The 14,041-nt window shown below is 38.7% G+C and overlaps 1 protein-coding gene across 2 annotated transcripts; it reads right to left on the bottom strand.

The window, feature by feature from the left end:
• Window positions 1-5,561: 5,561 nt before the first annotated feature.
• LOC109577680 (dynactin-associated protein) lies at window positions 5,562-13,596 on the bottom strand. Of its 2 annotated transcripts, XM_070779100.1 has the most exons (4): window positions 13,361-13,596; window positions 12,599-12,706; window positions 9,663-9,743; window positions 5,562-8,808 (listed from the first exon to the last, which is right to left on the bottom strand). In XM_070779100.1, exons 2-4 carry the CDS (start codon window positions 12,653-12,655, stop codon window positions 8,464-8,466), a joined length of 483 nt encoding a protein of 160 aa, XP_070635201.1. In that variant the 5' UTR covers window positions 12,656-12,706; window positions 13,361-13,596; the 3' UTR covers window positions 5,562-8,463. The 2 variants fall into 2 exon arrangements, with proteins under 2 accessions (XP_070635201.1, XP_070635200.1); XM_070779099.1 differs by lacking the exon at window positions 13,361-13,596 and having other exon boundaries at window positions 12,599-12,764.
• Between the last annotated feature and the right edge of the window lie 445 nt (window positions 13,597-14,041).

Below are 14,041 nucleotides of genomic sequence, written 5' to 3'. Positions count from 1 at the left end.
CAGGCAACCTTTTGCAGACAGATGGTCCCATAAATGGCAGAAAAGAGCAAAATGGCTTAAACTCATGCCTCTTAAAGCCCAAATTATGGTGTCAGTCTGTGAGTCCCGGAAACAATAGAGACATCATTGTCCTTTATATGCCCTCATAACTCATTGTATATTCAGTTCAGTTCAGTCGCTCAGTCGTGTCTGACTCTTTGAGACCCCATGGACTGCAGCACGCCAGGCCTCCCTGTCCATCACCAACTCCCAAGTTTACCCAAACTCATTATACTATTATACATCCCTATCCTCACCTCCTGTACCTTCCAGTTTCAGGGGGCTTATTATCAACATGTCCTGTCCAAGGAGAGTCCAATCGCCTCAAAAAAATGTCCCGCTGGTCATTCTTAATCATTTCCTTTTGTGGGAGTTTGTACATTGTTTTCATACTTTCTCCTATTTTAAAAAATTCTATGAAGGGACTTCCCTGGAGGTCTAGTGGCTAAGACTCTGTGCTCCCAATGAAGGGAGGCCAGGTTCAATCCCTGAACTAGATCCCACGTGCTGCAACAAAGGCTCCCAGAGCTGCAACTAAGATCCAGTGCAGCCACTGGATCTTATACATACTGTATATATACATACATACATACATAAATATGCTAAGTCACTTCAGTCGTGTCCGACTCTGTGCGACCCCATAGACTGCAGCCCACCAGGCTCCCCCGTCCCTGGGATTCTCCAGGCAAGAACACTGGAGTGGGTTGCCATTTCCTTCTGCAATGCATGGAAGTGAAAAGTGAAAGTGAAGTCGCTCAGTCGTGTCCGACTCTTAGCGACCCCATGGACTGCAGCCCACCAGGCTCCTCCGCCATGGGATTTTCCAGGCGAGAGCACTGGAGTGGGCGCCATCGCCTTCTCCACACATTCTGCACGTGGACCCACAAAGACAGGATGAAGGCCTTGCTTCTGTCATTTGCCAATTTTCAACCTTTGGAAGAATCTTTCCAACTTATTGGAAGTCAGCCTCTCGTGAGAAATTCTAGCCTGGTGAGAACTCTTTCCCTGAGAGCTATGAGAGAGACTTATAGAAGCATCTGAATTTAACTGCCTGCCCTAAATCACCCCCGGGGACCAGCATAATCTAGCCTCTTTGTCAAGAGCAATAGGTTAAAATGTATGTATGTTACTAGGATGTCCTTGGGGGAAACCATTGATGAGAAGATAAAGTATTATATAAACCAAAATATACAAACATGAATTTCATTCACTAAAGGAGTTTTTAAATATTAAATCTTAATTTTCTGAACTAAGATGGTCCTCACTGGTTCCCATTAATAATAAAGAACAGCTAACTTTGTTTTTAAAACTACTTTTCACTTTGCGGAGACGTGTGAAGTGTAAATTCTCTTAGCCAGCTGACAGCACATTCACCCTATAGCTTTTCCAGGAGTGAAGGTGAATCCTTTTATTTCCCACCTGACCTTCACCTCCACTTGTTGCAGGGTTTTTCTCCATGCACTATAATTTTATTTCAGTCAACTCTTAATCTCTACTAGCTTTGAGGTAACCATGTCATCATACTTAGTCAGAAGCTTCAGTGAACCTGTAACATTTTTCTTAGTTGTGTCAATACTAATTGTAATTTTTTAAATAAATTATTTATTAAAAGAGGAGAGAAGGCCAAAAACATGCTAGGTGGCAAGGGAATACCATCTTTGAGCTAAGAAGTCACCATTATTCTCAGATAACAATTATCAAACCTTGCCAGGCTGCTTCACAATTCTTAATCTATTCACTCTTCACAATAGACTTACACAGTAAATGATCTTTTTTATCTCCACATTTTGATGAGAAAACTGACACAGAGAGGTAGGTAATTTGCCAAAGGTCACATAGTAAGTGAGAGAACTAGGTTTCAAGTCCTGGTTGCCTAGTTTTAGACTCTCTACATTTTAACTGCTCTAATACTACATTAAGAGAGAAACATAAACCCCTTTGTGACCTGGAAAGAAGAAAACCTGGTTCTTGGGGAAAATGAAAAGTGCAGATATGATGCAGAAAATATGAAGACTACACTGGCATCATTATTTTCTGTCTTCCAACTGGAAATAAAAGTACATAAAAATGAGGTACTATTAATAAAATGGGAATTAAACACATTCGTACATGGAGGAAGCAAATCAAGATGGAAGTGAGAAAATGTAAAGTGAAAATTTCACATTAGTGCAGAACCCCAGATCTTAGTTCAGGCAACCTCAGCTTTGACACTAATACACCGTCCTGTGAGATAACACAGTTAAAGTCCTTTATAGGATACCTGCACACACCCAGCACTCGCCAAGCTTTACTCAGCTTCAGGTTCTTTATCTCAAAAGTGAAGAGTTTGGCTTGGATAATCTCCATGGTCCCTTTCTGCGCAGTGTTTCTGGGATGCAATCAGTGATTTACTTCATCAAATGCTTGCTCTGCAGTTTCTCTGTGTCAGACCCTGGGCTGGGCTCTGAGAAGATACATCCGGCATGACCTCCCTCCTCCCGGGAGGGGCTCTTGGTGCTCTCCTGTGTCCGCTGAACTCCTGGAGACTTGACTCCTCCGCCAGAGTGGCTGGCACCTGAGCCAGATCACTTTGACACTGTAATTGACCACATCTGACTCACAATTATTAGACAGTGTTAGAATTTTGCGATTGCCAGGATGTTAATAAAAGAGTATTAAAGAGTACATGGGGCTCTTTAAAGGGATTAGGAATTTGGAGTGAAATGTTCATCTCTTCATCTAACAATGTTTGGCTTTAGTTCTGGGGCAGAGACTCTGGGTTGGGCCCTAAAATCTATTCTCTTTGTTTTCCTTATAATAGAACCATCAGTTGTACCTAGTCACACAAACACCCAGAATAATCATTGCATCTCTCCTCTTTCTGACAGCTGTATGTGGCTGCATGACTAATTTCTGACAATGTGACATAATAAAAATTATTGTATGCAATTTCTGAGAAATATTCTTAGAGGGAGGGCTTAAGCCCTTCATCCCTCTTTCTTTCTGTTGACTAGAATATAGATGTAATGACTGGAGCTTAAGCAGCCATTTTAAACTGTGAAATAGAAGCTAGATGCCAAGGATGTGGAACAATGAGATACAGGAATCCAGGTGTCTTAGGACCAAAAAATTACTTTTTCAAAAGCTACCTTTAGTCTTTTAGTGTATATGAGAGAGAAGCTTTTATATATTATTTTTCTTCAACTTCATTATTATTTAGGAACATCTGTGACTTACAGTTGGATTTTATTTCAACTGATACAAGAGTTCTTTGCATAGTAAATAGTAAATAATCATTTGGGGCCTCTTGTTCTATCTGTAAGATAAGCCCATATCTTCCATTTAAGACAGTTGCAAATATAGAAGCAAATACAACTGATGCAAAAGTATCTGTATTTACAGTATTTTTTAAACTCAAACTACAGGTCCTTGAGAGCAAATCCACTCTACTTCTGGAAAAGATGACATTAGTGGTTGTGAACTGTTATTTTCTTTCTTTCTTTCTGTTGCCCTGCTTTTTGAGGGACATAACATTGTATAAGTTTAAGATGTACATGTTGATTTGATACATTTATATATTACAAAATGATTACCAATATAGCTTAGCTAACACATCTCTCAAATCACATAATTACCGCTTAAGATGTCTCTCAGTAAATTCCAAGTGTATAATACAGTATTACTAACCATAATCACTATGCTGTACATTAGATCCCCAGAATTTATCATCTTCAAACTAGAAGTTTGTACTCTTTGACCAGCTTCTCTCTATTTTCCCCACTCCCTCCTACTCCCCTGCCCCTGGTAACCACCTTTCTACTCTGTTTCTATGATTTCAGCTCTTTGTATATTCCTCAAGAAGTGAGATCATGTAATAATTGCCTCTGTCTGGCTTATTTCACTTACCGTAGTATCTCCTAGTTCCATCAAGTCTCTGGGAACCACAATGGCTCTTGCTGCATGGCCCCTGCTTTTCTTTCCTATTACTGGTTATTTCTTCATTTCTTAGTTTGCCAGTCTAGGTGGGATGACATTGAAGTGGGAACTTTGTACAGTGCCCAAATGCTGGGGACACTGGTTAATCACTCTGCTCTTCCTTTCCTAGCAAAAGGAATCCTTTCTAGCTGAGGAATTCCCTCTTAGAAATGAACCAGGTCTGATGAAATTGTCTTTGAAGGTAAGGACCACTTTGGATGACAAAGACAGATTCCTACAGAACTTGGAAAAGGCCCTCTGGATGCCATAGTAAAAGTTAGAAAGAGATAAGATAAAGTAGAAACATGTTTGACTTGATCATAACACCGATATTAGATGTCTGTCACTCTAATGGCAGTTATGAGATGCTTAGGAGATTATTAAAAAATCTAAAGACTAAGCGATTGAAAGTTCACAAATAATAATTTGTTTCAAAGTAGAGGTGGTTCCGAAGTTCAAAAGCTTTTGAAATTGAACAATATCAAAGTGAATGACTTACACAGTGTAACTTCTGAAAGCTTTTCCTAAAATAATTGTGAACATCATTATGGGGTAAAGTTGATTGTACCTATTAAAGTGGATTTTCAGTATAAGTAAATGGACCTATTTTGGAAACAAAATGCCCAATAGAACATTTTCTTAGTAAAGCATCCAAAGAAGTTTAATCGCACTCTTATTTGGTGAAGTGCATTTGAAAACTTAACATTTTAATCCCACAAGGATTACTTCACATTTAAGAATAAATAATGGACCTGAACATTTCTAGTAGATGTTTTAAATAGAGAATTTCCTGACTATTTTAAAATATATTATTGTCATTCAATACAGTGAATAAATTTTTGAAATAATAAATACTAGAAATATATGGTTTTAATACTTAATGAATAAATCATTATAATGGATGATTACGTTCTTATTGAGTAAGCACACACTTCAGTATTTTCATAGTACTTTGAAAAATTTTAATCTGAGTAAAGTGTCTTAAATGGTGAAGACATTTTCCACAATGCTGCTTAATACTTTAAGATTTTACTAATATGACTTACAGGTGGAATCCTGAAAAGTGGTACCGTGGAACTCACTGGCAAAGCAGACAGAGAGACAGAGATTAGAGAACAAATTTACAGTTCACAAGGGGAAAGCGGGGAATAAATTGAGAGATTGGGATTGACAAATATTCACTGCTAGGCATAAAACAGATAACTAATGAGAATCTGCTGTTTAACACAGGAAACCCTACTCAGGACTTCCCAGGTGGCTCAGTGGTAAAGAATCCTCCTGCCCTGCAGGAGATGCAGGACACGTGGATTCGATCCCTGAGTCGGAAAGATCCCCCAGAGAAGGAACTGGCACCCCACCTGGCAGGCTACAGTCCGTGGAGTTGCAAAGAGTTGACCCAACAGCTGGGTACTGATCACTGGTAGACCAGCTCTACCCAGTGCTCCCTAGTAACACAAATGGGAAGGAAATCTGAAAAGGAGGGGAGACGTGTAGATGTGTAATTGATTCACTTTGCTGTACAGCAGAAACTAACACAACATTGCAAAGCAACTATACCCCAAGAAAAATTAATTTAAAAAGAGATTTTATTAAACTGTAGAAGTCTAAAGCAATAAATGAATCTGAGAGCTCATTCACAATTCCATTTTATAAAGCACAGAAATCTGATGATCTCAGATAACCCTTATTACAATATCCTCCAATATTTAACGTAGGAAATTCATTGCTAAGAGCGTATTTGTTAAACACAATGAAGTTATTCTCCCGGTTTTACCATAGTGCATTCTGTATAATCTTAAAGAGCAAAGGAAGAAAAGAACGGCTTTTATCACATCTAGCTATTTCTAATGGCTTCTAAGATATGAAATTTTCTTTTAAATTCTTTATTAATGGTACATTCTGAGATCTTTGTATTAAAAGTTTTTTTTCTTTTATATTGCAAAGCAAAATTTAAATCATATAAGGAAGTACATCTGAAACTAGGGAATTCAATCTTTCTTCTTCACAAGCATATAAATCAAAAACACAATAGAAATGAATTGATTTAAAACTCTACTAGTAGCCACGAAAAGGAATTAATGTGAGTGAGTTAAACTGAGGTGGATGAACCAGGAGCCTGTTATACAGACTGAAGTTAAGTCAAAAAGAGAAAAACAAATATTGTATATTAACACATATATATGGAATCTAGAAAATTGATCCTGATGACCTTATTTTCAGGGCAGGAATAGAGATGCAGACAGAGAGAAGGGGCTTGTGGACACAGTGGGGAAGGGGAGGGTGGGGTGAATGCAGAGAGGAGCGCTGACATAGATAGATACACTATTGCGTGCAAAGCAGAGAGCTAGCCAGGAGCTGCTGTGTGACATGGGGCGCTTGGCTCGGTGCTCTGTGACCACCTGGAGGCGTGGGGTGGGACGGAGGCTAAAGAGGGAGGGGATAAATAGAAATAGGAACCCCCCTGTAGCTCAGATGGTAAAGAATCTGCTTGCAATGCAGGAGACCCAGGTTCAGTCCCTGGGTCGGGAAGATCTTCTGGAGAAGGGCATGGCGACCCACTCCAGTATTCTTACCTGGAGAATGGACAGAGGAGCCTGGTGGGCTACAGTCCATGGGCTCGCAAAGAGTCAGACATGACTAAGCGACTAAGCACACACACATATACATAAATACTCGTGGCTGATTCACCTTGTCGTGGGGCAGAAGCCAACACAACACTGTAAAGCAATTGTCCTCTAATTTAAAAAAAAAAACTCTACAAGGGAGAAATGCATGCACACTTTCTCCTTTTAGCCCATTAATCTCATCTAGAGCTTTGTGAAATTTGTAAAATTTATATAATGCTGTTTATCATTCTTAAATTCTATTATCAAATAATGTTGGTAAACTGTTTGAAAAACTTTTCAAAGTCTCAAAATTTTACATTTCCCTGTGTCTGAGAAATAATACTAGCTTCCCTAAAATAACAATTACCTAGAAAATGACCGCATTTCTAATTTTTCTTTGGCAGAGCATAATTACTCAATAAAGCCCCAAGGTTTGTGTAATTTACATGTTCTATTATTGGCTATAGCAAATGAACCTAGAATGGCATATAACATAAAATCTTTTAATGCTTTTGGAACCTATTTAGAACCTCCGATGCTGTGCCAAAGAGATCCTGGATCTGCTGCCACCCGTAGGGTCTGAGTCTGAACAGGAGCTGCCTTCTCTGAACCAGTCTTCCTCTTTTGTAGAGTTTGGAAGTTGAGGATGGAATGGGCAGGTTGATTTTAACCCCAAAGTCTCCAGAATAAAGTGATTATGTTTCTAGTGAGTGTTAAACACTCTAAATACAAGTAACATTGAACAAGGGTCTTGTGTTTCACACCAAATTATAAGCCATGTGCCGTCAAATTTACAAAGTATAAGACAAAATAAAAGTTCAAATTTTATAAGCAGCAGTTTATAATACTTTAAGCAAAATATAAAGTACAGAAAATAATATTGATAATATCAGAAAAAAAGTATAGAGAAAATACACCATTTGTTATATTTGAAGTGTTTCTAAGTGTGTTTTGGATTTTCAATCTATTCAATCCCCTTAGCCCTCTCGTTTTGTGTTTTAATGATCTCCCCTTAAACTTCCACCTTTGTTTAACTTTCAGCCCTTCTCTGAAACATTTCTCATTTCTAACCTCATTAATGTGCCCTCCTTTCACCCAATAGTAAGAAAGCTTCTGTAATGATGAATAGTTCCATAATAATTTGTGTTCGTTAACCACATTAATTGAACACTTTCTTGTTGCCCTGCTGCTGCTGCTAAGTCGCTTCAGTCGTGTCTGACTCTGTACGACCACATAGACGGCAGCCCACCAGGCTCGCCCGTGCCTGGGATTCTCCAGGCAAGAACACTGGAGTGGGTTGCCATTTCCTTCTCCAATGCATGAAAGTGAAAAGTGAAAGTGAAGTCGCTCTGTCGTGTCTGTGTCTGACTCGTAGCGACCCCATGAACTGCAGCCTACCAGGGTCCTCTGTCCATGGGATTTTCCAGGCAAGAGTACTGGAATACAAATACCTAGAAGAGTCAAGTATATGAGATTGGGAAATAATCAACAACTGGATCGTAAATACTGGCTTGAGAACCAATATCCAGGAGGCAGGCAGCTTCTCCAGCAATTGAAATCCTCACTAATGAGATTAAGATGGGGTGTACAGGATGAAAGGAAACTCTGGGCCCTAGCCAGGATGAATCAACTGAGCTCAGTTTAAATTTTTCTTTTCCAATCATTTGAAGACTGGAGGGTCCTCGACTGAGAACACTGACGTCATTCTCATATGGGACACAGCAAATGACTGAGCAAGAGGGCAAGTCTCATAAAGCTAAACGTTTTGGAACCTCTCGGCTGGAGGGGAGAATACCTTGGACATGCCTCGTTCAGGATCAGTGGATGGATCCGGTTTGAGGAGGGCTAAAGACCCCTCCAAATGTCATTCTTCATCTTCAATTTCAACTTCGTGGACCAACGTTGAGCTCATGGTCGTCTCTGTAGGAGTTGGGAGCCCCGGGGTAGAGGAGCTGTGGTTGGTCCCCGAGGTAGGAGGCAGAGTGCTCTGAGATACAGGCAGGGAGGATGGGCCCGGAGATGGGGCAGCACCAGGAATGCAGGCGACATGATTGGACTTGCCGTCGGCATGAATGACGATGGTGGTGCCGGCGGCGGGCTTACCCAAGTGGACAAAATAGAAGAGCAGAACAACAAGGGCTGTGGCAATGAGACAGGCCAGCAGACACAGCAGAAACGTTTTCCAGGGTGACCTCGGCTTTGCCGTCGCCTGCACAGGGTCATGAAAAGTGAACATTTCAGCAAGAACACAGCGGTAACTTAGGCAAATGATTTCCATTAGAATATGGCTATTTTTTAAAATTACTACAAATGCTATAATTTAAATGAATAAATCATCTCTCTCCCTCTCTCTCCCTCTCTCTTTCACACACACACACACATACATATACACGCCTTGTCCACAAGTGCATAAGGACAAAATGTCCCCTCTTAGTTAACCCTTTGTATTAAAGCAATAAAGGCATCACCTTAAACTGCAAATAGGTTGCCTCAGGAATATATCACGTGATGACCTCATATCAGCTACTATACTTACAGTATAAATTAAATTATCTAATTGGCCATCCAGGAGAGAAAAACCAAAGACCGATCAGAACATGGAGACTGGTTATCTTGGAGTGATGGAAAGTGACCCGTATTTGGCTCACTGTCATCTCCCATTTTCAAATGACATTTTGAGATTTTGTAACTAGAAAATGATTCATTAAATACATTTTTGATCTTTTAAACATAAACAAAAGAAAGTTCGCTGTGCTTAGAAAGACATCAAAGTAGAAAAATGATCAGCTCTGGTACGGAGCAGGATCTTACAGGAAAAGACTACAGCACTGATAAATTACCAGGCCAGTGGGCCCCCTGCATTGCTCAGAGCTTGTGGAGTTACGGGGGTGAGGGGGTGCCCAAGGAGCACGGAGCCACTGAAGGGCAGGCAGTTGAGGAGGAGCTGAAGGAGAGGAGAACCCTTCAGAGGGGCTGAGCGAGCAGAGCCTGTCTACCTTGCCTTGCCATCACCTCAAAGGACCAGTGAAGACGCCCCCCTGCCCCCCAGACCCCAAATCTCACCCACTGCGGCTGTAAGGTCACAACAGGCAATCTACAACCACAGTGTGTTCCTTCGTTTGAACCGTAGGGATTTCTGGGTAGCTGCAGAGAAAGAATGTTAACATCAACAATTCACCAGCCCTGATTTTTAAGGATGAAGAAAATTTATTTGATCTAGGCACATAAATTCATAAAACATGTAAAAAATCATTGAATCCAATATGTATTCCAGGAAGAACTGACCAAGATCTAGGAAAATCTGAAACTCTAATAAACAGTTTCATGATGTGAATTATACAAGTACATTTTTCATATTAAATGATCAAAGAAGGAAAATAATCATCTCAATGCTCACTGCTCATTTAACAAATTTCAGCATTTAAAAGTGGTAAAAGCAGACAAATGATACCAACCCCAAAGAACTAGAAGAAAAGAATAACTCCCAAATGTGATGAGCAATGTGACGAGGTCATTACCTCCAAGCAATGACCATAATATTTATCAGTAAAACATTCAGAGACATTCCTTTAAAGTCAGGAGAAGAGAAGAATATCTCCTGCCACCAATTTCGGGTACTGGTTTTCTAGAAGTTCTCATCAGTGCGTATAAATAAGGGAAATGTGAAGACAAAATTAACATTATTTGCAGATGATATGATTGCCCTCAGTTCAGTTCAGTTCAGTTCAGTCTCTCAGTCGTGTCCGACTCTTTGTGACCCCATGAATCACAGCACTCCAGGCCTCCGTGTCCATCACCATCTCCTGGAGTTCACTCAGACTCACGTCCATCGAGTGATCACATCCATGATTGCCCTACAGAACCCCAAACAATTAGCCAAATACTCTATAAATTATAAAGTAATAAGATCTCATCAAATTGGTTATAAAAGTACAGAACATATGTGTAACAGCACTGTTTTATGTGTGGATATGTGTATGTGTAATAGCAACTGCTATTTATGGTAGTAGGAATGCATTTTAAATGGCTAAGCCTACAGTGGAAATTTGCTGTATGACTCAGGGAACTCAAACCGGGGCTCGAGACCAGGGCTTCCTCAATCTAGAGGGGTTGAAATGGTGGGAGGTGGGAGGGAGATTCAAGAGGGATAGGACATATGTACACCTATGGCTAATTCATGTTGAGGTATGCAGAAATCAAGTCAATATTGTAAAACAACTATCAACCAATTAAAAATAAATAAATATAATTAAAAACAAACACAAAAATAAAATGGCTAAGCCTATAAAATGCCATACAACTTATGTAAAGAAGACCAAAAAACTTTACTAAAAAGCAAAAAGACAACTTGAATAACATCTTCTAAGAAAAGATTTCTGTAGTATAAGCTCTCAATTCTCTGAATATAAATTGAGAAAAATTTCATATGATAAAGCAATCAAAAGAATAAAATTAAATTGGATGGGGGGCAAGAAGCAAAATATTAGCAGTTTCTTTTTCCTCTGGGAGGAGTCATGGGTGATTTTTAAATTTTTTATTAGTAATTTTCTGTTTTTTCCAAATGTTCTAAAGTAAGAAAACAAACTCATAAAGAATTAAAAGAAAATATTCTACCCCTTGTTTCAGGGAATATAAGAGGTTGCCAGTCAGATTACTAAAAAATAGGAAATCCAAACGATTCCTTTTCATGGTCTCAGAGGTTGGTTTACTGGGTATTTTGCATAATTAATTATTTGACTTAATGGAATAAATTGCATAAATGTTTTTGACATGTGGGGAAAGGAGAAGGAAATAAAATGATGTACATATGATATTAAAGCAATGGAATTTTGCAGCTTCCATGGAATAAGAGGCATCCTATAAATCAGGTTTATGGTCATCTAGATATTGGATTCCCAAACTGAACACAAATACAACCTTCAAGTTGCAAAACAATTCTTATACCTAATCATATCTTCATGTTTATCTTGTCTGACTTTTCTCTTGGTTCGGCAACGTCAAGTTAATTATAAAATCCATTCTCTTTGTTAGAAAGCTAGTACTCAAGTTTTTTGAAAAGTAGCATCTTGTAAAGAAATGATTATATATGTGAGCAACCTGAGTTCAATTTCTGTCACTAGTCATTTATAAGATGAAAGAATTTGTGTGAATGATGAATAGGATCCTTAATATGTTCTAAGAAATATGATGTAACGTTTTAAGCATAAGTCCCCCCACCATGAGACATTTTCCATAAATTTCTACCTTGGAAACAGGTAGGCCAATGAGAATAAATATTTTCATTGGATTTAAATATGTATGAATATAAACAATATTGTTAATATCTGCTATAAATATAACACTTCAAATCATCTACTAAAATCTTGTCCACTGATATGTTATTATAAATTTCTGATATAAATATAAAAATTTAGGCAAAAAGTCTAATGTACAATTATCAAATGATGGTATAGTACAATTGGTTACTACAATTGGTACTACGTAACTCCCTCAATACTTGTGCCTCCTATTAGTAACATCCAGATTCCATTCATCCTCTAATAGTAAACATTAGGAAAAAAATGCAAGTTCAGCTTGGGGAGGGTTAAAAAATAAATGTAGAAAGCAAGAATGTTAGATATGAAAGAAGACATAATTCTTTATATGAATATATGTTTCATATACTCCAAAGTGAATGACGTTTGCATTCCCATCAAGAGCGTGGAACATTCCAGTTGCCCCATATTCCTCCCCTGTGCTTGGTTGATACGGTCAGTATCTTCAATATTACCTGTGTAGAGGTATCTTGCTATGGTCTGATTGCATTTCCCTAAATGGTTCAGCATGTTGAACATTTCCAATGTGTTCATTTGCCAGCTGTGTATCTTCTTTGATAAAATGTTTGTAACAGTTATTTTCCAGTTGGTAGTGAATGTTGGCTGATATTTCCCTTGTTATAAATAACTAAGAAGACAATAAAGGAAATGTGTTAGGGGAAAAAAGGTATGCACACTACTCACCAACTCAGTGGGGTTTTGGTCCATATCCACAGCGTGCTGCTGTTGCTTGCCATCCATTCTGGAAGGGCTGGTGTCTCCCGTGGAGCTCCAGAGATATCTGTATTCACTCTGTGGAGTAGAAGTTAGGGAATACTGAATTCATGCTGAATTAGTCATTGTGTATTTACTCAATCTAGATCATGCAAAGTAATTGTCATCCGTTTCCTGGGAAATTTTCCAAATTCAACCCCAAAGTACACAACACATGTTAGTTGAGAAAAAAGTAGAAAAAATTTCCTCCCTTCCCAAAACAGCCTGCAGAAAGTTATCTCAACTTTAGGACTCTAAGGATTCTGAGATGTAAACCCTTGCCTTCCTTATTTCACAAAATTTATTCAAAGTCACTGAAACTTGATTTCTCACAGGTGAGGAATTTAGTTTTTGCTTCTAAAAAGAAGCCTACAAAGCCACTCCTTGATTATGGATAGTGCAGAACTCTGTGGCTAAACAGAAGGCTTATGGTAATGACAAATTTCAAAAACCATCCAAAAATAAGACAATATTCAGATTACTGGATCATGATAAATGCAGGTGAATGATGAGTGAAGTCTTTTGTACCAAAGTCAGTAGCTCTCTTGAGATAGACGGGGGAAAGAAAACATCAGAATAGCTTTTACTAGAATTAAAGATAAAAATAGGAAATAAGTACACTTCAGTAGCTCTTAAGTATATAAATCAAGGATTATTCACAGTGAATCTCATCTGCTTCTTAGCCCACCGTACCTGGCTTTAGGCTATGAAATGAATTTGTCACCATTTCTGATGAATCCTGATCTTTGAGAGGAGCAGGAATCAGAAAAGAAAGACCTTCGTTAGTACTTCTCCACTTCTCATAAGGGCAAGCGTACACGACAAGCATGCAAAAGTGAGGTGGGGTTTCAGAGCAATCTGAGAGTTCCTGCAGTCTGACCCTTTGGCAAACCGGCACGCAGTAGAGCCTAGGGAAAAAATGACAAGATCTTTTTCATTCATGCATTTCACATAGGCCAACTTTGGGTGGGGAGGCAGTCGCTAGTGGCACGAATTTTCCAAAATATTAATAAATTTACAAAGATCCTAGTTCAAGAGCAGACATGTCGTCTTGTACATAATAGCTGTAATTACAAAAAAAAAAAAAAAGTTATGTAACTGAATTCCAAATCTCTGAATTTCTCTCTAAGGAAACAATAAATGACTTATGCTTTAAATCACTCTCAGTTGCTTTTTTCTTTTTCTTTCTTCTTCTTCTTTTTAACCATATAATCAGAACAAATCTTGTTTCATTAACACAGTGTTGTTCTGATTGGACCCGAGTCCACTAGTATGTAATGGTTGGAGAACTTGGGATTTTCAAACTATAATTCAAACTTCTCAGTTGTGGCATAAATCTTAGCGCAGCAAAGAATGAGACAGAGTACCTGGAAA

This window comes from Bos indicus, chromosome 24, assembly GCF_029378745.1.
Source record: "Bos indicus isolate NIAB-ARS_2022 breed Sahiwal x Tharparkar chromosome 24, NIAB-ARS_B.indTharparkar_mat_pri_1.0, whole genome shotgun sequence".
NCBI classification, from domain to species: Eukaryota; Metazoa; Chordata; class Mammalia; order Artiodactyla; family Bovidae; genus Bos; species Bos indicus.
The sequence above is the reverse complement of the archived record's forward strand: the minus strand, read 5'-3'. Positions and strand labels throughout refer to the sequence as shown.

Coding starts and splice junctions, on each gene's coding strand:
- LOC109577680 (XM_070779100.1), bottom strand. CDS start 12,655: ATGGATGGCAAGCAACAGCAGCACGCTGTGGATATGGACCAAAACCCC. Junction 9,744..12,598: donor ACCAAAACCCCACTGAGTTG/GTGAGTAGTGTG, acceptor CTTTCTCTGCAG/CTACCCAGAAATCCCTACGG. Junction 8,809..9,662: donor TGACCTTACAGCCGCAGTGG/GTGAGATTTGGG, acceptor GACCCTGTGCAG/GCGACGGCAAAGCCGAGGTC.